At 48.9% G+C, this 25,779-nt stretch overlaps 1 protein-coding gene across 1 annotated transcript in view; it reads right to left on the bottom strand.

Annotated features, from left to right (window-relative positions):
• Positions 1 to 692: 692 nt before the first annotated feature.
• The window catches only part of LOC146180615 (phospholipid-transporting ATPase ABCA3-like), a 131,579-nt gene continuing 106,492 nt past the window's right edge, over positions 693 to 25,779 (bottom strand). Inside the window, exons 22-27 of the mRNA XM_084577788.1 lie at positions 25,439 to 25,592; positions 8,157 to 8,361; positions 7,222 to 7,580; positions 5,794 to 5,967; positions 5,053 to 5,275; positions 693 to 997 (exon numbers count right to left, since the gene is read on the bottom strand). Coding sequence (XP_084433914.1) covers positions 755 to 997; positions 5,053 to 5,275; positions 5,794 to 5,967; positions 7,222 to 7,580; positions 8,157 to 8,361; positions 25,439 to 25,592 — 1,358 coding nt within the window. The 3' untranslated portion in view covers positions 693 to 754. The remainder of the gene's footprint in view (positions 998 to 5,052; positions 5,276 to 5,793; positions 5,968 to 7,221; positions 7,581 to 8,156; positions 8,362 to 25,438; positions 25,593 to 25,779) is intronic.

Below are 25,779 nucleotides of genomic sequence, written 5' to 3'. Positions count from 1 at the left end.
AAAAGAAACTGTGCAAGAAGCTTCGCATGCCTTATCAGTTAGTGTTGAACCTTGCGTTTCTATCTCGCAAAACATCTGATAGTGTGGTGTCAGGGATAGCCTGGTGTCAGAGTATGGGGATTTCCTTCTTGACAACCAAAGCAGAGATCGCGTTAAATATGAGCACGTTCATTCAGCCAATAATTATGGTGTGTCTAGTATCTGCAAAATAACCGAGGGTTCACTCCCGGGACCACACAGTTCGAAGTTTGTTCTTCCGGGAAGGCTCCGGAATTGGTCTGGACAAGATCTAGACCTTCAGACTCTGAGCAGGCAAGTAGGCTGCGATGAAATTGCTCAGCACTAAGCACTATCGGTTCAACAGGGTAAAAAACTTGCCAGCAGATAAGACACTAACAGGTAAGAAAGTGGAGGCGAGTAGAATGACTTTTCCGAATCCGACTAACCTTAGCCGGTGCTACTCGAAACAATTATTGGATAGAAGCAAACTATTTTGTGATAGGGCAGATCTTGTATACATGGTATCGACTTCTGCAGAAATACCGGATACAGGCAAAGAGACAAGAACAGAGGATTTTTAGAAACTATAGGTTTAATCCGACTGGGGTGAACATGCCGCCCGGGTCAATTGACTGCAGACCGCCGTTTAGGTGCTTAGGCTGACGGCTCTCCTGTATCGTATAGGCTGGAAAATAAGTTTTACCCCCGCAGCTCAGGGGTGGGGGAGGGGGGATGTTTTATTTTATTTCGGCTACTATCGGCGAGGCGTCTCGGCGACGCGTGACGGCAATCTGCTCAGGCCTCCGCTGAGGAGGTTGTGCGGTCGTACGCCCGTGATAAGTATCTGGCGCCGCGCCAGGCCCACAAAGATGTGCTCAAGTGTGATGTCGCAGATGGAGACCTCTGGTAGCTCCTGGTTGCTCTTGAAAGCAACCATCTTGGTGAACAGCTCGCTCCAGCTTGTGTACGTCTTTCCCACGCTGAAGCTCATCATCCCCTGGAAGAAAAAATCACAGAACGTTCGCCCTTCTTGTATTGCGCATTTCAACGGCGCGATGGATTGGACTGTACTGATCCCAATCGGAGATCTTAGTAATTCAATGTACTAATACGAACTTTTGCTTGTCTGTACATCTCGTTAAATACTTCCATGTGAAAAAAAAAATGAAGTCGTAAGTGACGTCATTGTATTTGGACCAATCAGACACTTTTATTTCAGCCCATAGTGAGAGTGTCATCATGACGCAATGCATGGCGTCACTCCATTGCAACCAATCTTCGTGACGCTTTCGCATGGCGCCATCTGTGAAGCCACTTGAAAGCGGCCAGTTAGCCTGGCGTTTTACCAAAACGGCAAAGGTGTCGTCTTTCCGTTTTAATAAATCAGCAGGACGCTTTCCACCAGGTGTGTGATCGATGTACCCCATAAAGGTCACCCTTGTTGATTATCAATCGGTGCATTATTACAATACAGCTGCGGTGCGTGCGATTGAGTTAGAGGGCGCATTTCTTGGCGTCACCGTCTTTAAAGGTCCACTGTCCACCCTCCGGTTGAAAATATTGTCTTCCCCGGCGACTGTGAGGCTTCGCCCTCAGACCGCAAGGCCTCAAAGTTTTTGAAGAGTAATTAATAACGCTGTTCAAGTCACCGCAGTCAACCAATTTTGCGTTTTCTTCACCTTTCGTTCCCTCTCAGAGGTTTTTCACTCTCCTGCCCGGTCGTCTAGCCTCCTCAAGCCCAATCCCCCTTCCTCCTCCGCGTTTGGCGGAAGGTAGGGCGTCTCCTAAAGGGAGAGAAAACAAGAGGTCACGTCGGGGTGAAAGCAAGGAAACGAAACGGGCGATAGAAAAGCGCGCAGCGAGTGGTGGACACAATTGGGGTGTACGCCCATGCTTCACCCGTCGGTCAACGAGACGGATCAATAGATATCGTTGCGATTCTGACGTCAGCCTCGGGGCTCGGTGGCCAGCGTAGAGAACGGGGAAGTTGGTTTCCAAAGGAGAGTATGAGAGAGCTTAATTTGATTTGTATTTTTGCTGCTTTGCGGGGCGGGTATCGCTGTAGCAGTTTACACTGACTATTTTCGGTACCTGATCGAAGCATTGGGCTCCTTTGTTTAAAAGGTCATACCCTGGACAATTGCACTTTCAGTTTTAATTTCAATTTTTGTCAGTGTCAAAGTGTTTTAAATTATATATCGCGAACGAACAGCAAGAGAGAAGAGTTCCCCACTGGCGTTTACATAACCTTGCAGGGGCCTTTTGGCAAATCTAGCTAGGGATGCGAGATGTAAGCTGGGCCCGGCCCGCTACATCGCCATTTGCACCACGTGAAAGCTCTGTTGACCTTTTTGCCGACAGCGATAGGACAGTAACCAATGCTGGCGGGGAGCTAGTCATTGCAGTAAGGAAAAAGCTAACGGCGCACACACCTTCCTATCGCATACATATTTGTATAGGGTGATTATTTCGGGTGAAGACAACTTTTTCCGATGCAGGTCTGGTGTTCCGAAAATCCATCTGTGCCCCATTTTTATCTAAAGACACTTTCTCTAATATGCAGCTTCCGCATGCAGTCGAGGTAATCGGCAGTACGGAAAGATTCATACAGTTTGTATAGACTTCAGTGAGCCCGTTATGTTAGGCTGCTGGTGATTATGAACCTCATTTACCTGCAAAAACCTGATTCGTACTCTTTCTTCATTCCTGTATTGTGAAAAAAAAAATGGTCGGGAAGCGAAGGGCCCAATTAATATGCTTTCTTTATGCACGCTTCGACCAGCAAGGTTTTGTGTTAGACCACATAGTGAAGTTTATTGTACCCCTAGGGTTATATTCAATAAAGCTGTTCTAGCGAAGTTAGACTGTCAATATGGTGCCCTTCAGAGCACCATATTGACAGCTTAACTTTGCTAGGACGATATATGAAAGGGAAATAACTCGGAGAATAAGACTGGTATAGAACGCATTTGGCAAGAACACGAAGAGTATGACTAGCAGCCTACCGGTATCGTTCAAGGGGAAAGTATAAAGCAATTGCATCTTACTTGTACTCACCTATGCAGTTGAAACGCGAAGGGTAACAAAAAGGGTAAATGATGGATTACTAAGGGAAGGAAAGCGTAGCATATGCGCGACTGAAAGTTAGGTGGGCGGATGAGGTTAAGACGTTCGCAGGGGTCAAGCGGATGCAGCTAGCACAGGACCGGTTTAACTGGAGGAATATTGCAGTCCTTCGCCCTGCAGTCGGTATAGACCGGCTGATATGATGATGATGATGAGAACCTTTCTTTCCCATGAAAAGGTGTAGAGCGATGGTAATGGTGTACGATGCGCAGGTGGGCTCCAGAACCGAATTTCATATCTTAGAAACTTTTGAACAAAAGAAAAAAAAGACTATGGAAGGCGAGGCCATTAGGAGAAATGCTGCGGCTCTTAAATGTCTTTCATTGTAGACCAGCGTTCCTGTATGGTGCCACTTTTTGTTTTTAAGTAGATAGCATTTAATGGTTCGTTCATTAAAGTAAGGCGCATGCCTTCTTCAGATGAAGTGGTAGTTCTGGCGGGTGACATGGCCGAGCGCTTATTGGTCGGTGGGTTGTGTAACGTCATGAAACCGCGTGACGTACTCAGGGCTACCTAATACAGTTACCCACCAGTTTCACCGACAGCGACGCCTATAGTACCCAGTGTAGGAACGGGCTCTTAAGAGCTACGCTCTAATACTCCATGAATAAACTGCATCTGAGTTACTATCAGAGGTTAAACCATATAAAAGACAACCAAACCAAGCCAAACTGCATCTTTCGATGCATTCAGCAGCGTCCTCGTCCGACAGCAAAATTAAGGAATGGGCAGCAAGAGCAAGGCACGAGTTGCGCACACTGAGTGCCACCTGATGGCCGTAAAGAGCTACACGTGGTAGTCCACGTAGCCACAAGGAATTGGCAGGTGAATCTCTGTTATAGCCACCTCATTCTCCGAAATCAATTCTGGACGACGTTCGATCCCGGCACTTTAGGAACATCGATCGGAACGTCGTCGTCGGAATGAAGCACTTATGCCAGGAGCCGGAGCAACAGATGCGTGATACAACAATTGAAGGAAGAACCAACAAATGGCTCACCAGTTGTCGCCGAATCTCGCGCTATACATTAGTAACCATTCTGTGAATTAAAAGAAAATATTTTAGCACCTGTATGCAGAGGTGGTATTAAATCAAACCGACCACCGGAACTCCCCACTTCTGTAAACGTGACCATTTAATGCTGTCGCGTTTCGTTACACGCCTCGGCAGCCAGTCAACTGTTGTCATGTCATATCCCCTGCTACATGCGGGAGCGTCTGCCAAATCGGCCATATATGTGATGGTCACGTGACGTCACAAACGGCTGACCAATCACTGCTCGGCCAAGTCACAAACCAGAGGAGCATTTCTTACGGAGAATATTGTCCACGAGAAGTATTTCCCTTCTCCATTGGCCCCCTGCCAGTTGTGACATATAATGGCTGGTTTATATGTATGCAATTTCAGTTCACTTCGGCTGATGCAATAGATTGTGTTGGCAGGTAATTTTATGACGCCACTTTTTGAGGGACGTACGCCCAGTTTTCCTTCCAGTAGAGCTTCTGATTAATGATATCGCATCAATACGTCACATTAATATAACAAGGATGTGAATGTCTGCATATGCGTCCTCTCTACGAAAAGTAAATAGCATAGAGGTTCGAGAAGTACATGCTTTAATGGCGCACTATTTTGCGCCCTTATCTGCATTTGCCAAGGCAAATAGTCATTACACCTTTAAAAGTTTGCAAGCAGCGTAGTACAGAACACAGGAAAATAACTGGCCGCGATCTTGCCCTTTAGTGCATGTAGAAAGCTACGGGACTTCATGTCATTTCAAACAAGACCCGTGCTTTTTCTTTCAAGAGTAAAAAAAAAATAGATTGGTCGATTGTCATGTGCTCTGTAGGCGAAAACCCTATTATCGAATCTGTCGGATTACGTTTAGCCGGTAGTAAGTGTTGCTGGAGGCTGTGAGTGTATACCTTATAGTTGTAGCAGAAGCTGCACTGGTGGAACTCCTCCTGCATCATATCGACGAGGGTGCGCTGGAACTGGTAGTCGAAGCGCCTCTCTGGAGGCAGCCGCAGCGTGACGATGTAGCTGCGACCGTACTTCTGATTCATCTGGAGGGAGTCGCCCAACGCCTCGATCTTCCCGGCTTCCATGACGGCCACGCGATCGCAGAGCACCTCGCAGTGGGACATGCTGCACAATCAAGTGTTGTGATATCAAGGGTGCTGAGCACAACTTTTTCTGTCCCTGGCACAAGACGCGCTCCGACACAACGTCGGCTTAGGTTCGGTGCTCATTAGGCTGAAATGGTTAAGCCTCGCGCGGTGAATCAGTGGTATAGGCAGCGGCTCAAGAGAAAAATTGAATCACGGCGCAGCGCAACGTTTCGATGCGTATCTCGAATAACACATAACACATATGCGAAGAATTTAGAGCTACGTACAGAACCACACCATATAATATGCCAAACAATGCCACAGAGCTAATGTTCACTGCAGGTTGAGGAGCCGAAAATGGTTAAAATTTATACAGACCCCCCCAGTACGCGTCTCATTAATACTCCACGTGAATATTTCCTATAAACTATACATATTGCACTATACCATATCGCGACATACAAAACCACTGCAAGGTGGACAATTTTCACACACAGATCTCCCATAAATGAAACTTAGTAACTTTAACCATGCAGTGAAGAATGCCAGCCTTACCGATGCGAAGTCATGATGATGGACATGGCCTGCGCTCCCTTGAGCACTTGCAACATGCGGATGATCTCATTGCGGTAAAGCGGCTCCACGTCCGAGTACGGTTCGTCCAAGAGAACAACGGGTGGTATGCCGATCACCGCGGCTACTATGAGCAGCATCTTCATTTCGCCGTGACTGCGGTGCGAAATTTCAAGTGTTGAAGGGCATCCCTCGAACCTTATAGGCTAAGATTGTAGCTCACCAAGGTAAAATCTTTTATTGGGCTCTGTATAGGAATCGACTTGTCATTGCCACATAGTTAAAACATTGAAACTTGTGGTCCGCAGTTGCAAATGCATCCTAAAGTAAAACCTTTTTCACCGAGTATAGCATATTGTCACGACTGAAGTCAGAGGGAGCCGTGAAAGTACACGTAGCCAAGGACCCGAGAATAAGGTCGGCTTGTCGTTTCGAACACAGAGTCACAGCGTCCAGCACCAGCGCGCCGCTCGTGCCAACCACCGCTTCGTTGTCGTCGGCACCAAACACGGCTGTCGCGCGGCGCTAGGCACGTGGCAATATGAAGCTATTTTGAAACGTTATCCACAAACGTGGCTATATTTTACGCGAGTCAGTTTGCAAGCAACGAAAGGTAGGAACGAGTAGAATATGCATCATGCATTTGGCCGTGTGAAAATGTGCAGCCTATACTGCCACCGGAGACAGTGGTCCAGAAAGCATGCGAAGTAAATGGGCACCATTTAATATACACCAAAAATGTGTGAAAGTTTTCGAGAATAAAAGGTGGCGGATTATTAAAAAAAAAACTATTTACTTGTAAAACCGCGGGTATAAGAACAAAACACGGTAGCACAGATGAGAGGTTAAGTTCTGAGTGACAAAACTATATCAGAGAGGCTAAAATGTGTGACATAAATACACGAATTGTAACATTAGTACACTGTCCACTGTACAGCCCCCAACCACTTTGCAACAAAGTATAGAAAATATGGTTATTACCTATATCCCGCACTCTTCGGACATAGTTGCAATGTACTGTTTTTCATTCCTATGCCAGCTCAAAATACCACTAAAACTTGTTGAATGCACCTTGAGCCCTAGTGCAAGGTCGCGGACTATGCCCTAGCACACTCAAGGGTTGAAAAGGTAGCATTACATTGTCAAGACGACATAAGACGGTCGTTTTACGATGCTACACGCAGCTAAGAAAAACGATGCTCCACTACAACCATTTTCATACAAGTAACTTGCCACTGCGTGGTTAAGGGTCAATCTGGTGTAGTTAAGAGTGCAATTGCGATAGGGACTCACTCATATCGAGTGATGTAGACATTACTTCCAAGATCCTAGGAGAGAGAGCTTGACATGCAAGGCTTTGCAAGCAGACCACAAGACACCTACAAGACAAATCATTAGGACAGAACGAACCTGCATTTATTAATCAACTGGTCTTCCTTGAGCCTCCCTACAAGAGACAGTGCACCTAGCACCGCCTGGCGCCTCCACAAGACACCACGCAGTCTGGCCATCAGATCCAGAAAATCCCCCACAGTGAGCGCCGGCATGTTCATCTCGGTGATGCCGTCCGGCGCGTAGCCAATGCACTGCTGCCAGGCGCGCAGGTCCACGCCCAGGGACAGTGCCGCAGTGTGTGCTCCGCCTCCAGTGGGCACCTGGAGTCCCACTAATACCTCCAGGAGAGTACTCTTTCCAGAATTGTTGATGCCCACCAATCCGAAACACTCGGTGCGGTTGAGCAGAACGCTCACACCGTCCAGGAGCTTACTCTAAAGAAACCAGATAGAGAAATGGGCACTGTGACAGGTCATCCCCTTTGGTAGAGGAATGCAAATGAATGCGACCACGACGAGGAAAGAAAACAAAATTCAAAAAGTTGTTGCTAAAGGGACCAAATAGTTGCCTTAGTGGCAGATCCGGTGCCATCCACTGCACTGAACGAAGCATGTAGCAACACAGCTATTCAGAAACACCACCGCGCACAAACAAGTAATGCGTAAATAACGCCGCAGCAGTTCGCTGCATGCGTCTTTTGCGAGCATATTTGAACTTGGTTCCCTTCCTTCATTCCAAACTTATGCTATAAGTACAGCCTTCGTCAAAAGTGTAGAGCCCAGGACGTTTGCTTCTGAGCCGTGTAGTGGCACTGTTTCATCATTAGATGAAAGTCCTTCCCATTGGAGAGGGTAGGACAAAAACCCTTTTTACCATTGAGAGATACAGAACAATTGAAATGCATTACAAGCTGCACGAGGTACCTCAGAAGCAGACCACCAGTGCTCTACAATTTGACAAAGACTGTGCATACCGGGAGGTTATCACCATTGGCATGGTGGTGCTCTTACCGGGCTAACGAAGCCTACTGTCTTCTGCAGGTTGCGGATGACCATTGCGACGTCCTTGAACGCCTTTGTTCGGCAAACCTGGTTGACCAGGTTCACTTCCCTCTCTACTTCTGGATCCATAGAGACAGCGACCAGTCGTGGGCCCTTCTGCTGCTCAGGTGCCTCATCGGACTCCTCGTCGCCTTGGAAACGACGGGCTATGTACCTGCACGACGATCGGCATAAGTTACGGAGCCGCACCTCATCCATGCCCGCATTGGTGATCTGTAGAATTCAGGCATTCCCGGTGTTATGGGTTATACAACAAACACACAATTATCTGGAGCTCTGCGCTTTTCGATATAATTCCGTCCGCAAACTGCTTGAAGCAAACGGCATGATGCCGTGGATTGTTTCAACTTTGTTTCATAAGGCGATGATTTTGATATATATCTCGTTTTGTTTTAATGAACAGCACATAGTTGACATGACTGAATGACTCTTCTAGAAATGAACAGTTGGGATCCGAAATTACAATTTTGGGTAATCTTATATGTGCATTATTTTAGCAGAAGGTAGTGGGGGGTGGCATGCGAGACTGATAAGAAGCAGTGATTAACGTTTCTTACAGTGACTCGCCAAATACGACCTCATGTGACAGGAATTCAAAACATTTAGAGTAACTTTAAACATTACATTTTTAGCGGCCCTCATTTACACCTTCATCGCATAAAGCTAGAGTTTGCTGATAATGTCCTGCTATTACCTCGACATGCAATGTTATTAGGAGTACTGAGTCAGAACATAACTACTTACAGGAAATTTGCTTTGCAGACTAATTCTGAAAATAATATTTTAGCTGTTACAATTAATTATTGCATAAAATAGGCTCAAATTCTCTCTCTCTCTCTCTCTCTCTCTCTCTCTCTATATATATATATATATATATATATATATATATATATATATATATATATATATATATATATATATATACATATATATATACATAATATACATATATATGTATGCGTGTGTGTTTGTGTGTGTAGCAGACAATTGAAATGAAGATGATGGGCTCATTATTAAAGAATATAAATAAGAGAACAGTCTAACAGTGCAAGGCAAACGTTGAGTTTCTTCCTTTTTTATGTTTGTACTGTGGGCATTGACGGGAGTTCGTTTTATGGTGATTATCGAGATAATTAAAGACCATTAAATTCAATGCGGCAGGAAAAACAACGCGCGCATGGTGGAAGGCGAATCCATGATCTCCAGTGCTCTTCGAACTGAGCTACATTGACGGCTGTCCAACCTTCGCTTGCTTGGGTATTTAAGTTGACTATCCGAAACCTCAGAGCGTTCACCAGCGCCACCCTCGTCCCTAGCGGCGGATGTGAAACATCCTGTTATACCGCGAGCGTCACGTAGCACGTGATCATTAGGGAGTGCTGCAGCTGGGCTGCAGCCCTCGTACGCTACCTTTGCGACCTCCAGACTTCCAGGCTATATATACCGACACATTTCATCACACTCATCACTGTGGGCGTTTGTTTCAAGTATTGCTGAAAAAAATTACCAATCGCACATTTCGAGCTTCGTTGATCTGATTCGCATTTTTTGTCCAATTCTGCTAATACGTCCTGTGAGGATTGCAATATTGATAAATAAAAGAAATAAATAAAAATAAACTTCTCCATTCTTATCCTTCTAATACCGCACGTTTCGACAGGAGAAGGGTACGACGGAGTGTACTGAGGGTACATACATGAAAATGGTCAAACACCGCTTCTGAACATGGTATTGTTGCATGCGTAAGTGGGGGTGCTTGCAGTATGGTAAGAGAGGCTGACTAGCAGAGTGCAGGCCTAGAGGATGTGAAGAACCGAGAACCAACACACCTGCCCCTTCTAACCCCAATGCGGCGGCCAAGAGCCATCCTCTTTAGTAAAGGCTTGTAATTCATTCAATTGTTAATATTTAATTCTTTATTTCTAATTGCTTATGTTCGCTCGCTTCTGCTTACATACCAAAAACATTTGTAGTATTGTCCAGCAAATAGAAAAAAAATTGAATTCAACTTTTCAAACTTGGTTTTGCGTTATATACTAAAGATGGAGGTGTGCTGGGTACCTGATTTCGATGGCATGAACTATGGGTTGGACGACGTTGTTAGAAGCAATCAGAGCGAGCTGCAGATCCCATTTAAGAATGAACAACGGCTGAATACTTCGATGAGCCTTAGCTGATTGGGCATAGTGATACATGCAAAAATAATGAACCACGGCATCGGGCATCCCACCTTGCATATTAAATTTCGGCTTGGATACTGTTACGTTTCTCCACCGACAAGTGGGACAGCTGACGCGGCCACCGCATAGCAACAGGCAGAACCGCGAGCGGATCGGCCATTTCGACGCCGTTCATCGGCCGCGCAACGCTTCCTCCCGTGGACAAGTCTGAACGTGATCCGGCCACGCGCCAAATGTGTGTACGTGCGTGTGTGTGTGTGCAAACGCCGGCCAAGCCTGGAGCTCGTGAGAGAGTGCGCCGCCCTCGCCCGTCTGCAGGAGGTGGAGGAGATGCGTTCGGACCACCTGCGATTGAGTCATCCCATCTTGCCCAGACGTGTTGGGCGCTCCATTTCCTGTGAGGGTTTACCCTTTACCTGTGAACTGGAAAACCTATAAAAAGCAGCGGCCGACTCCGCTGAGACAGAGACTACTTTGACGCGCCGTTGGCATGACGCTAGACACCAGCTGTGTGAGAGTGTCTGTAATCTCTCCGGGTCAGCTTCACTGCCCGTTTCTTCATGATGTTGCAGTAAAGGTTGTTTCGTTAGAAGACGCCTCGTCTTTGCTGGAACCGTTGATGCCGTCCGCCGTCCACGGAGCCGCCAGGCCAACGCTACCGAGGGGCCGCGCGCCGCATGTAACAACTGGCGTCGGCGGTGGGCTGAGCACGCGAGCCACGAACGTAATGACTGCTGGCACCGGTGCGATACTCAGGCACTCGCGACCCAAACCTAACAATACGAAAAAGGCCTCCACATAGTCTTTATATATAATAGGATCATTTTGATGAATAAATAGCCGTTTGCCACTTCGCCACAAAGAATAGTTTTCAGGCAAAAGCCTTTCTAGTCTCATGGAGCGAAATCCCGTGCGCGAGAGTTGTGCGCGAGATTTGTCATATTTCGCGAGATGTGCCCTCGTCTAGCATTTCTGCCGTCTGCAATACTACACTTCAACGCTCGCCAAGGAACGCCACGCGACAGGAGCGATAGTGCACCGTCCAAACTCGCATTTGCCGGATGATGTTTAGATTGAGAACCACGTTTAATTACCGCGTGATGAAAATTTAATGTCGCTTAGCTTTAAACTGAATTGGCTATCTGTACAAGATACCTAAGCCCGTTATACTAAGTGGCACGGGCAGAGGCTCTTTATTTTTCTTTCCTTTTCATGCCTCAACATAATATATGTACAAGATACCAGCCAGCAGAGTCCAAAGTTGGGTTTTTTAATTGGCTCTCCAGTCATAGCCAGAGCCTCAGACTTACTAGGCCTCTGTCTCCAAGAAAGGTGTAGATATTGTTGAACCTGGGCAAACCGCTCGGATTCCGCTTAACCAAAAGTCAAGCTTCTCCTGCTAACACTTCCTTCGCAAGCATTGTGCTGCTCCTTAAGCCAGCGGCAAGTTGCCTAGAAGCATCGGGGGTCAACATGATCAAAGACGCTTGAAATGCCAGACACCCGGGCGCTGGTTCCCTGGCGGCGAGATGCCTTCGCGCCGCCGCCGATTTGAAGCTAGCGTTCAGTGCGTTCACTGAGTGGACCTCAAGGCCAACGTCACGTGCTGCCTCTTGATTGGACAGTTTGAGTGCCAACTTCTTTTCCAGGCTATATCCACGAGCGCACTGCCTCTGGAGACTCGTTTCGATGGAGGCGAAACGAAGAGGCGTCCGTGTGCTGTGCGATGTCAGTGCACGTTAAAGATCCTCAGGTGGTCGAAATTACTCCGTAGCCCTCCACTACGGCTCCTCTTTCTCTCTTTTCCCTTTCACTCCCACATTCCTCCCTACCCTTGCGGCGTGGTTGAGGTGTCCACAGAAAACAAGTGAGACAGTTACCGCGCCTTTCCCTTTCTATAAATCAACCAATCAATCAGTTGGCCTCTGGAGACAGAAGGAGGCTGCTCCTGTCCCTACGGGGCTGGGACTCAGGCCCCCGCCGTCTGGGACGGGGGCTAGCCTGCCACTGGCGGTTATATCTGTTGTAGGCCGTCATTGTACCCGCCACCGCTTCGAAGGCGAACGACGACTGTGAGACGCGCGTCTTTCTCTCTCCCTTTTTTATGCGAAGCATATTGCTGGAGGTAAACCACAGCCCTTCGTGACGGTTACACGCCGTGCAAAGAATGCGGAATGCTACGTCACACCACGTGATACGCTGACGTCACGACAGAGGAGAGACGGGGGTGCAGCTCGCGCCGTCGGCTGCGGTTGCACGCCGTGCGGACCACGTGGTAAGGTGATGTCACACCACGTGATACGCTGACGTCACGACAGAGAAGAGACGGGGGACCGGCTCGCGCCGTCGGCTGCGATTGCACGCCGTGCGATTGTTGTTGTTGAAAACCTTTTATTTCCACCGAGAAGCAGCTCCGTTTTGGACTCCCCGGCACGCAGGCCTGATGGAGCCTTACTCAGGAGCCTCGCGAACTAAGGTCTGGTTGTTGCTTCACGGCCTCGAACCACGTGGTATGGTGACGTCACACCACGTGATACGCTGACGTCACGACAGAGGAGAGACGGGGGTCCAGCTCGCGCCGTCGGCTGCGGTTGTACGCCGTGCACGTTGGTGTTCTAAGAGCTTTTGCTTTGTGTACATATTCGCGTAGTGGCAATCGAGTATCGTTGGCCTGGGGGACGACATGTTCGTTTTGCGTGTCGGTAACACAGTTAGATTAGAGATGAACGAGTCATGCTATTACCTAGTTTTATGCGATGGGAAAACATTGTGCATTCCAAGTTTAAACCGTGTAAAAGCACGTGTAACCAAGGAAAGAAAAGTTTAGCCAAGTGTAACCATGGAAAGCCGAGTTTAACAATCAATATGCTTCGCATCTGACCAGGCTTAACCAAGCTAAGCCTCAGCCATTTTTTCTATAGCGTGTTGCACAATTAGAGGCGCGATGTAGAATTTCTCCCAGCTAAACCGCGGCATCCTCGAAGTTCATATTTTGCACAGAAATCATATTTTGTCGCTAGTATTTTTTAATACCAAATTTGTTTGGGGTACTTGCCTGATTCGACCAAAAGAAGTCAGATGTTCCCATCTTATGCGGCGGCGACGACGCCAAAGGAACCGCTGCCCCAGCGATGGTACTGGTGGCGCCACCTCATGCTGCTTACAACTTAAACGTTCTGCCAAAACGTTCGCCCCCTCTTTTCCTGCTACAGAGTTGTTGTAAGCAGCATGAGGTGGCGCCACCAGTACCATCGCTGGGGCAGCGGCTCGTCTGGCGCGTCGCCGCCGCATAAGATGGGAACATCTGACTTCTTTTGATCGAATCAAGCAAGTACTCCAAACAAATTTGGTATTAAAAAATACTAGCGACAAAATGGCATTTCTGTGCAAAATTTGAACTGCGAGGATTTCACAGTTTAACTGGGAGAAGCATTCTACAACGCGCCTCTAATTGTGCAACACGCTGTACTCTACTTTCTCGTGGTGCAGTGGTAAGACGCCCGACTACTGTGCCGGAGTACTCGGGTTCGAACCCGACCTCGGCGGCTGCGTTTCGATGGAGGCGAAACGAAGAGGCGTCCGTGTGCTGTGCGATGTCAGCGCACGTTAAAGATCCCCAGGTGGTCGAAATTACTCCGTAGCCCTCCACTACGGCTCCTATTTCTCTCTCTCCACTTTCACTCCAATCATCCTCCCTTCCCTTCCCTTACGGCGCGGTTGCGGTGTCCACAGAAAACAAGTGAGACAGTTACCGCTCCTTTCCCTTCATATAAATCAATCAGTCAGGAGGCTCAGCTACAGAGCCATTAGCAGGCCTGTGCATATTCCTTTCCTTCTTCCTACATATATTATGCTGAGGCATGCAAAAGGAAAGAAAAATAAAGAGCCTCTGCTCGTGCCACAAAGTATAACGGGCTTCCTTCTTCCTACAGTCGCAACAACAGACCGACACCTACACGAGCGTTCGTCGAGTGCCGTGCCGCTTGAAAGGAGGGGACGCGTCGTAGTCTCCCCCGGCCGTCGCTGTGCGACTATAGTTGTGTCTAGCTGGTAGTCCTCGGCCCCTGTGCCGATGTGCTGGTAATATGCCCTGTATAAAGATGCCCTTGTTCATCTCTTCGACGCTGACTCGGTTTCATTGCTACCTCCAAGGGAGCAGGCAGCTCTCGTTCAGGAAACGGATGACGAGAGCTACGGGCCCACACACATGGCGAAAACACTGGGGGCAGCGGCGGGATATCACAGGCGTGATCATGTCGCGACACCGGGTACTGGTTTTCAATAATTTCTTGTTCTTTAGCCACGGCGATCTCGGTAGTCATATTTATAATGTGACATACACTGTGACAACAAAGAAAACGGTCTTCATTGATATAATGATTAGTGATTCCTGTAATACAGCGCTACCCCGCGAGACGCTTCTATCTGCATCTGGTTACTTCAACTTGACATATCTTAAGCGTGCACATTTTTCAACCATGGATACTCCTACGGCACAACAACATATACATGCTGTTTAACAATGATACAATGATTTGCAGAAGCAGTGATTGGCTTGAAGAAAATGAAGGCATTTGCTGGCCAACAGACCATTGTGCCGGACAAGGTTCGCGGGACATTACCCTCAGTGACCCCTGCTGTCCTGAGTTCAAAAGTGCTACAAAAGGTTAGTGCACTTTGCTTTCAAACGAGTGCCATTACAAATAAATGGTTTGAGGTATTATTTGAAAACCTGATGTTTTTTGAAGCTGATGGAAACAAGATTCCACGCATTCATTTCAATTCAGCGAACTTTAACAAACTTTTCCCTAAGGTGCCTTGAAGTTCTCTCGAGTGAAGTTTCACTAATAGAAAATGCCGTTTCCTCGAGTCCTAATTGAGCGATATGGGCGTCGTGGATTGAACAGGGGGCCGCATTACGGGACTCACTGTAATGCTTTAGAGCATGACGTCAAAATGACGATACCAGGAACCTCGATGATATGTCAGTGCGTAACGGAACGCGGAATCAACCAATCACCACAACGGTGCCGCCCTAGACCGCTTATATGCACGTCGAGATTTATTCGCACGTCAAGAAGCCGTCTGCTAACGAATTTATAGATATACCACGTGAAAAAATTATTTAATGCTTTAGTTTTCAAAAAGTCGGACTTCAAGTTACACATAAAAAAATCAGGAAGTAGCTACACTTTTGCAATTCAATGATGTCGAGGGTAACTCCTATCTCCGTGACCTCTCTTTTGTTTACCTCTGCGCTCTCGCAGAAGTAAACAAACCGTAAAAATGACGGCCTTCAGTGACACAGCTGATTCCACGGCTAGTTTCAGCTCTTTACGCGTCGTCTGAAGTCAAGTACTGTGTTGTGGTCGTAAATGCGTGGAGAAATTTGATCGAAAACGGCGTAATCAGGCTTCTATTTATTTCTGTTTAAGAAACAGAAATCGAATATTCGACCACGGGGCATAGTTCGTTGAGTAAAATCCACTTTTATGGACGCGTGAGTCTCACATATAAATGCTTTAGTTAGGGCGAGTACAGAGAGAAACAACGCGGCTGAGTGTACACTACCAACCTCGCTTTTCGCATTCGTTTTGTACTGTATGCCGTCGCCTTTGCCACCGGCGTTTGCTCTGGGTACCCTGCCAATCGCACTCGTCTATCTGCGCACCAACTTTGCAGCGGATGGCTTCAGCGATTTGATGCACGCACTTGCTCACCGTCGGCAGTGAGAGGCCGATCTGCTCGTTGCCTACGGAGACATCACATCTTTCGCAGGCAAATAAAAATTCGAAGCGCGCACAGCACTTACTGCCGCACCTACAGAGCGCACCGCGCGCCTCATCATAGGTCGTCGGCGAACGTAAAAATACATAAAAGAATAATTTAAAACCGCGGGAATAATTAGGCGTGAAATCCATAGGTTGTTGTAGCGAGAGCTACACTATGCTACCCAGCCGAACATTTCGCCGTGTCTGGGAGAGTGTGTGCATGCGCGAAAACTGGAGAGGAGCAATACGTGCACTGCGCATGACTTCAGAGCTCGCAGCCGCGTGCCGCCTCCCACCTTTCCTTTCCTATATGGCGTGGGTCGGCTATCCAATGCACAGATAGCGCGCGCCTTTCCTTTCCTATAAACCGTTGTAAGTACAATTGTTTACATAGGCGTTCATGCAATGGCAAACTAAATGCGGTTTAAACCCCGAGCTCTAAAATAGCCGACGGAGCAGAGGCGCCCGAACAAAGACAGGAATGTCTTGGCGAGCGGACACGCCAAGATGCAGAGCAGCAGAGACTCCTAAATAAAGAGAAGAACGTCTTGCCAAGGGGAGACGCCAAGGTGTAGAGCGTAAAAAGCGGCGCATAGCAGCAGCAAGGAGAGAATGAGTGTAAGAAGGCGAGAAGAGTAGCGGAGACGCCCGAACAGTTAGAGGAACGGCTTGCTAAAAGGTGGTGCCAAACTGCCGAGCATAACCGCCGCGATGAGACCTATGGAAGAGTTCAGTCAACAGGAATCAACAGAAGAGGAGGTGAAGGCACGTCGTGTGACTGATCAGTGATCACTTTATTTGAGTTTCCGAAGGTGCATCTGCGACCCGGACATTTGAAGCGGACTTTATGAACAATCCATTTGGAAACACGTGTAATGTGTACGAGAGACTGTGGCACTAAATGGACTTGACACCGGTGAGTAATCCAATGTATGAAACTTTGCGTTTGGAGGCCCATTTCTCTGACCTCCTGTGTCGGCAAGACGGTGGAAAGAATGGCGCTCACTAGGCTTAATAGGCATTTGGAGGTTTCGAACTCGCTCCCTCATACCCTCTTTGGTTTTCGTTCCCGCGTATCTGCACAGGACCTTTTCCTCATACTTCAGCATACTTTCTTCACCTGTGGTAGCTCTCAGCTTCACGCCCTGGTCACAGTCGATGTCCGCAAGGTATTCGATTGCGTCTCCCATGACTATATTCTTACCTGCCTTTCCAGCACCGGCTGCGGCTCCCGCATGTATAACTACATTCGAGCTTTTCTTTCTAATCGCGAGGCCTGCTTCCGAGCATTGAACTTCACTTCTACACCCCACCGTCTCACTTGGGGTACCCCGCAGGGTGTCGGTCTTTCAGCGATCCTTTTTAATATCGCCATGGTTCCTCTCGCAGTTCACTTATCGTCTGTTCCCGATCTTCAGCACTTTTTTTACGCCGACGACATCACACTGTGGTGCTCGCGCGGATCTCCTGGTCACGTTCAAGACACAATTCAGCAGGGATTCGATATTATTTCTTGCTTTCTTGACCATGCAGGCCTGTCTCCCGCGCCCGAGAAGTCAGAACTCCTACTTTTGACTCACTCTGCTTATCAACGAGCTCACAACTCACTGATATCCCTTACCTTGGGCGGCTCCCCAATCCCCAAAGTTTCTCAATGCCGCGTTCTTGGCATGCCTCTGCATGCCGCCAAAAATGTCCGGGCTCTCCACGCAGCTGTTGCTACCTGTCAGTCCGTCACCCACTTACTTCGTCGAGTTGTGAGACCGTCCTCTGGTCTGAGGGAAGCTCACGCCTGTCGACTGACTCAGGCGCTGGCTCTTAACGAATTCCTTTATACCGTATCTTTCATTCACCCAGGGCTAGCTAGACGAACTTGCAACCGTTGCAAGAGTCGTGAAGAGCTGAGCTCTTCACGACTGCTCTTTATCTTCCCATAACCACTCCCACCGATAAGCTTTATGCCACCGGGCTTTTTCGTCCTCTTCGCAGTCTCCTTTCCCTTCACCGTGACCGACAGATAGCTCGCCTCTCCGGCACAGTTCATGGACGCTGGCTTCTAAACCAGGCCAAGCTAACATTTCCCCTTCCAGTCAGTCCCTCTGCCAACTCCTTCCCCTCCAGAGGCAACTAACCTCCGTATACTTCCTCTTCCAGCCAATATGTCGCCGGTCCTGCATGCTGGCCGCCGACATACTGCTGCCTCTCATCATAGTCCGCCCTTCAATACCCATGGAGTCGCTTACACGGATGCCTCTTATGTGGCTCTTCGCGGGTCCGGAAGCTAGGTACTCTTTCATCCTCGTCTATTTACCCCTGTTAAACACACTAGCGGTCCCTTTCTCCACGCTCCGGATATTATCTCGCTTGAGGTCCTCTGCATCATTCACGCCATTCAAAGTTTCCATTCTCTCCCGCCTGTGTCTGGGAGTCGGTGTATATGCAGCCTGGGAGTCGGTGTATATTATATACACCGACTCCCAGGCTGCTATCCGTTCCATTCAATCTAAAAGTCTAACACGTCATCCGTCCACAAAGCTCGAGGTTGCACTTGTTGCCCTGCAGTTCTGCCCCATCTTCCTCCGATGGATCCTTGGACACTCTGGGACTGACGGCAATGAGCCGGCGAACCAGCTCGCCCGTGAAACTCATAACCGGGCACCGTTCATCCCGTGGCCAACATTCTTGGAGGGCGGGTCGAGACTGCCTCTTCGCGCCACCATCAGCGAATATAACAATGCTGCTCGCTTAGACCGCAAGCTCTACCCAGACCCTCATCCTAATCTTTCCGTAATCCTTCGGCAAATACAGTTGGATACACTCATAACCCCTGCACGGCTATCTCTCTACAAATTACGTCGTGATCCATCATGCCCCAGCTGCTCTTCCCCTTATGCCAACCTTTCACACTGCCTATTTTCATGTCCAGTTGCATTGCAATCGGTATTCTTTCCCACCTCCTCCCATACTATCTGAACCTGGGTGGACTGGCTTGGCGCTGAGGGTGAAGAACAGCGCCTGCTCGTCCAGCAGGCCATCGGGCGCCTAGGTGTTGCGCGTCAATAAAGGCTTTTACTACTAATTTTCTCATTGCTAAACATATATGACCACAACCATAGCCTCCTTTATAAAGGAGGCTATGCCACAACAAGCTCAGCCAGGGGAACGTACCTCTCGCTACGTATATCCTGGCATAGCCGAGCTTATATAATTGGTTCACAGGAAAGGAAAGGCGCATTACCTGTCACACTTGTTCTGTGGACCGGGCCGTAAGTGAAGGGAGGAAGGTGGGAATGAAAGTGGAAAGAAATGAAGGGGAGCCGTAGTGGAGGGCTACGGAGTAATATCGACAATTTGGGGATCTATACGTGAGGGCGCTTTACGGAGCCTCCATTTGCGGCGCGATCCGTAATCCTTTCGGAAAATCCAAAAAACGCAGCGCTAAGTACAATTCGCGACTGGAATCACCAAATGCATCCGCAAGCCATGTTTAGAAAATGGCGTAGCAGAACAAGACTCCTTCATGTCGATACTTGTAGTTGGAGATGAAACAGCCTGATATCTTCACGCACCCTAAGCTTGCAGTACTCTGTTTTAGAGACTGCGTTCGGCTGTTATTGGTTTTGGTAGCAGAAAGAAATCGCCCCAAATTGTGGATGTGGTTTACCTTCGATGAAACCTAGTGTGAAGCGATAGCTCTGGCCGCGCCCGCGGCGCGCCTCTATACGCCCTGTGCAAAGCGACAGCGACACCGCTGGTGAGGTCAACGCCGCTTGCGGTGGGGGCCACCAATTTGTATCTGCTGTAGGCCGTCATTGCACTCGCCACCGCTTAGGTGGTGGACAGCGGATTGATTGATTGATTAAAACTAATTTCCACCGATTTAGGAGGCCCCCTACTCCCCGCTCCTGGCACGCAGGCCTGAGGAACGGGGGCTGGAACCTCCGCGACTAAGGACTGGCGAATATACATTGGTTATTCGCGGCCTCAGCCGCCAGGCGGACGGCTTTCTGCTGGTCAGAGGGGACGTCGCTTCGCAGCAGGGTTACCCAGGCTTCTCTACTTGTAATGTTGTCCCTAGCGCCTGGAGACTTAGGGCATTCCCAAAGTATATGATCGAGGGTCCCCCTCGCTTCGCAGGCTTTACATTTATCATTTTTTCTCTCATCTATCTGGGTGTGAAACAACCAGACAGGGTTCAGGAAATTTCCGGCTTGTAATCGCCGCCAGGCTATGGCCTCTTTATTATTTAAGCTAGGATCCGGCGGCGGTATCAGACGTCTTCCTAATTTATAATTTTCGATTATTTCTTTACAGGTTTGCAAACGTTCGTCCATCGCCTGGCAGTCGGGCGGCTCCCCATTTGCCCGGAAGTAGAGATCTCGGGCTAAATCATGGGCCGCCTCGTTGCCGGGGACGGCCGTGTATGCTGGGACCCAAATTAGGGTGATTTTGCGGTCGATTTTAGCTGCAGCTTTTAGAATTCGGGCGGCTTCTTGCGAGACCCTGCCTTTTCCAATGTTCCAGAGAGCAGAGTCGCTAAAGGTCAATCTAGCCTTCATTCCGGCGCAAGCGAGCGCTATTGCGACCTCTTCAGCCGTGACTATGTTTCTGCTTCGGATGGTGGCGGAGACGACTGGTGCGCCGCTACCATCGACTACCGCGGCGACTACCGCCCCTGATCGGCCGCTTGCAGCGTCTACGTAGGCAACTTCTTTTACTCTGAATTCTTTTGCACTTTTAACCAGTGCTTCTGCTCTCTTCTCCCGTCTCTCCTTGTGGTATTCTGGGTGCATGTTGCGGGGGAGCGGACGGACAATGATGTTCTCGCGACATTGTGGCGGTAGGGCAACCTTGTCGGCTGTGCCCCTATCTATTTTTCGACCCACCCATTCTAAGATGGTTCGACCCGTGCTCTACCTACTTAATCTCTCATGTTGGGCGATTCTCACCGCTTCAGCAAGTTTCGTCCGGCTATTATGCACTCCAATTTCTATGAGGCGTTCCGTAGAAGAGGAGATGGGTAGACCCAGCGCCCTCTTGACGCAACGCCTGATGAGTGCGTCTATCTTATCTTTTTCATTGTTCTTGATATAGAGGAACGGTGTGGCATAGCATATTCGGCTATATATGCAAGCCTGCATCAGTCTCAAGAGGCTTCTCTTTTTGAGGCCTCTGCCTTTGAATGCAATCCTCCTAAATATCCCTGTTACTTGCGTCGCGTAGGTAGTGAGTTTTTTTTTTATCGTTCCGTCGTTATACCCGTCCTCTTGAATAAAAAGTCCGAGGATTCCGATTTGCTGGACTTTTGGTACGGTTTTGCCGTCGACCTTAATTTCTACGTTAAAGTCGCCCTTGCACCTCATTGATTTTGGATTATATATGAAAAGTTCGGATTTTTGCGGAGAGCACGAAAGACCGCCGCCGCCTGCAGGCGTTCCTCTATGCTGTAAAGGAACGCCGCAAGGCTCGGTGCTCTCCCTTCCTTTTTAACGTGGTGATGAGAGGCCTTCCTGCCGCCCTTAAAGTGATAAAAGACCTAAAGTTCAGCATTTACGCGGACGACGTTAATCATGGATGAACAATGGTGGCGGACGACGGCTTTTGCGGCGCACGTCTTTCTCTGCCTCTTCTTTTTGTTTTAGAGCGCAGCTCCTTGGCACCCACCCCGCCGGGGTGGTGCAGTGGTAAGACGCCCGACTATTGTGCCCGATACCTGGGTTCGAACCTTACTTCGGCGGCTGTTTCGATGGAGGCGAAACGAAGAGGCGTCCGTGTGCTGTGCGATGTCAGTGCACGTTAAAGATCCCCAGGTGGTCGAAATTACTCCGTAGCCCTCCACTGCGGCTCCCCTTTCTCTCTTTCCACTTTCACTCCCACCTTCCTCCCTTACCTTACGGCACGGCTAAGGTGTCCACAAAAATAAGTGAGACAGTTACTGCGCCTTTCCCTTCCTATAAATCAATCTTTGGCGCCCGTCCCTGGGTTTCGCGTCGTCGTCGGCGTCTACCGCGTCGGCCTCGTAACTAGCTCTATCCCCTTTTCACACCCCCAGTTCGAGCCGGCGCTTCGGCAACCGGAGCCTCGCAGGAAGAGGGGAGGGGGTGCACTCAGCGGCGAACGATGGAGGCAGGAGCGCGCGCAGCAACCGGAGAACACGAGGAACGTAATGGGGAGGGGGGAGTCGCCAGATGCAGCGCTAGCAGCGACTGACTGATGCCGCTGTCGCCGCTAGCGAGGCAAGATTGATTAGTTGATTTATAGTACGGGAAAGGCGCGGTAATTGTCTCACTTGCTTTCTGTGGACACCTCAACCGCGCCGTAGGGGAAGGAAGGAAGGTGGGAGTGAAAGTGGAAAGAGAAAAATAGGAGCCGTAGTAGAGGGCTACGGAGTAATTTTGACCACCTGGGGATCTTTAACGTGCGCTGACATCGCACAGCACACGGACGCCTCTTCGTTTCGCCTCCATCGAAACGCAGCTGCCGAGGTCGGGTTCGAACCCGGGTACTCCGGCACAGTAGTCGGGCGTCTTACCACTGCACCACCCCGGCGGGGTTGACTGCGTAGAACACCGTCGCCGCCATGCAGAAAGACGAGGAGGGGGTCCCTCCTCTTCCTGCGAGGCGGCGAGGGTGGTCTGCGGTTGCCGAAACGCCGGCTCACTGCCAGCGGATCAGGGTGCGTGCATCCCGTTTTCACTCGCTTCACTCGCTAGCGCCGTGAGCGGCATCAGCTAGTCGCTGCAATCTGTTCATCGCGCAACGTTCCTATGGGCCCATGCGCTGCTTCCCGCGACCTTCCGATAACTCAATTGCTTTCTTTTCTCCGACCACAAAGCTTCTTTCATGACAGCCAAGAACTGTTAGTGGAGTGCTTCTTGATGGAATACGCGCGAAAAATTAAAAAACGTTGTCTGTAATTGTACACGTGTCTTGCTCGAAATCATTGCCTCAATCTATCGAAAAGGTGAAACAGCTAATTAGCTGCGCTCAAATTTCTCATAAGTAACGTAATCGTGGGCAATTTTGTTTTCTCTACTTTCTCTCTTCTGTTTGCACGGGGCAGCGGAGGTGGCTCAGCTACAGAGCCAGTGGCAGGCCCGTGCATTTCATTTTCCTTCTTCCTACATTCTCAACAACAACAACAACACCACCGCTGGTTGCGGAGTTGAAAGTAAATCTATGAGCGGAGCCGGCCGCGTCGTCTGCTAGCCGTGTGTTTCTATGCAGTTCTCGCGTCATGAATTCGCTTTCCCGCGGCGCTTGCATCGCTGAATTAACAGCATCCGCTGCCATTGCACAGTGACACAAACTACGCAGCATTTCCAATAATATCATTTTCTTGGGTAAACGTTCGAAGGTTATACAAAACGCGCTAGAGATTGTATTTACTTTTCCCAGCTCGGAAAGTAATACGACTTCGCATTGACAAGCCACTCGACATTCATGTCTTATATTTCGACATGAAAGCACTTCAAATATGGGCGCATTATTGTGAATTTTCTGACAATCCCTACCATTCGCGTTTAGGCGCAAGAAGAAAATGTTGGTTACTGCGTAAAGCCGTAATAACTCGTTTACTTAGTGCATATTGCTACATCTCTTTGTGACACTTAATTTTTGAAGCCAATAATAGTTCCAGAGTGCAAATATAGACAGACATGATGAGCGCCAGGTACGAAATTTAATGAATTTAAGGCGGTGCTCGCATGGTAGATGCAGTTAAAGGCCTTTAAGTGGCACTTGTTAAGAGACACATCTCTAAATAGATTGTCCTTTTACCTAAGCGCATAAGCTTTCCGAAGCGAAAGTCGTTAAGCTCTCGCTTTGTCGCGTTTCATCCATTTCCAATATACACTATGAAACATGTTATCACCACGATCCAATCCATCGTTATTACTAAGCCCGTGGGGGATGCTTTCAACATCGGGGCGGGTATTTAAGCATCGCCTACTAAGATCATAACGTGGTTGCATTGTCAAACCCCGTTCGTATCGTAACTTCAGAATTTCCACCGTTATTCAAATTGAGCCAGCGAGCCGTCGCGAGCTATGAGTGTGTGTCTCGGTTCGACTTCAGCTCCCACTGCAGTTACGGAACTCCTTTGAGAAATTTAGCATTATTCTGAACATTTCAAACTGCTCCCGATTTTTCCTTCGAGGTTTTTCGTTCTCGGCCGGCGACAATGACAACGAATTTTCTGGGACATGGGACGCTTAGTGACATCGGGTCAAAGTCTTGTGAATTCGAGCGATGAAGTGATATGCTTATAAGAGAGCGGTGCTGGCTCTGTGTAACGGCGGTTACGCAGAGTGTCTCATATATTGGATCGAGGCGCTTTCCCATGTGCGCATATTAAAAGAGCTCGCAAATCAAAGGTAGGGCAAATGAAAAAGAATAAAAATTGGCAGTGGATTAGCTTGGTTAAGCCTGGTAGTTGCGAAAGCAATAGCTACGCCTAGGTTCAGCTGGTGGTGTAGCTGGTTGTGGTGCTTGTGGTTATGCTCATGGTTATGCAGTGATTCACTCTGGCCACGACATATGGTTCAACTATTGTTTATTGCGGGGTGCTACCTGGTTATTCTATGTATAACTAGTAGCGAGGCAAGGAGTGCCATGGCTGCAACGATATACTTGGTTGTGGGTGAGGTTAAGGCAGAATGTACAACTGCCGCTCCGGCACCGGCTGCAACGGCGTTCTTTACACCAGCAGAAATGAAAGCATCCCTGGAGACTGCGTTGGTTCCACCTGCCGCTAGGCCACCTCTTATAGTATCCAACGTTGCACCCTCGGCGGTAGCTGCGGCTGCAGCCCCATAATTCTTCTTAGCTTTAGGAGCATGTGGCACAACTGCAGCTCCGTGGTTGGAGCTACCGCCTTGCGAGCCGACGGCGCGAGTTGGGGCCCCTGTGGGATTTGTTGGCCGCAGGTTGGATGACGTCACTCCGGCTGTAGCGCTCCCCCACGGAGGGAGCGGGAGTTAGGCCGCGGCTGGTAGCTACCGCCTCGCGAGTTGACGGCGCGAGTTGGGGCCCCTGTTTTTGCGCAACTGTGCTTGGCGGCGCGCCAAAGGTCACCCTAAAGGTCAATGGTAGCTACCGCCTCGCTACGCGAAGGGCTGAAAAGTGAATGTAGTATTGCTTTCGCAATAAAAATTGCGATTGTTCTGTTAAAGCAATTGATAAGTCGATGCAGCCTTTCTCGCAAGAGTTCACGATACATTGTCTGGGGGCTACTTGCTGGGGCGAAGCTTTATTAGGCAAGAAGACGTACGCTACTCACCAACGCAAGTTGTAGAAGACCTGTGAGTCCACCAGTGAAAGTATGACCATGTACAGGATGCCCTGCACCACCATGCTCACGGCCTCGTAGAAGCCTGTCTCGTGGAAGGGCTCCAGAGGGTACAGAAGGCGAGCAGTCGTGTTTTGAGCTCGCGCTGCGAGAACACGTGAGCACTGTTATGGTCGTTAATAGGACATCACGAGGAACCGCTTGCGATGCTCTTCAAGTTTCTTGTAAATGTGATGAAAAGGGGATAATTTGCAATGTTACTGCGTAATTCCTTAGCTCTTCTTCCGCTTTTCCTTCTTCCTCTTCCTCTAAATTTTATGGGCCCTGCATAG

This window comes from Amblyomma maculatum, chromosome 8, assembly GCF_055883805.1.
Source record: "Amblyomma maculatum isolate TAMU_Amacu chromosome 8, ASM5588380v1, whole genome shotgun sequence".
Taxonomy (NCBI): Eukaryota; Metazoa; Arthropoda; class Arachnida; order Ixodida; family Ixodidae; genus Amblyomma; species Amblyomma maculatum.
Note: the sequence above shows the minus strand (reverse complement) of the source record. Positions and strands in the feature narration are given on the sequence as shown.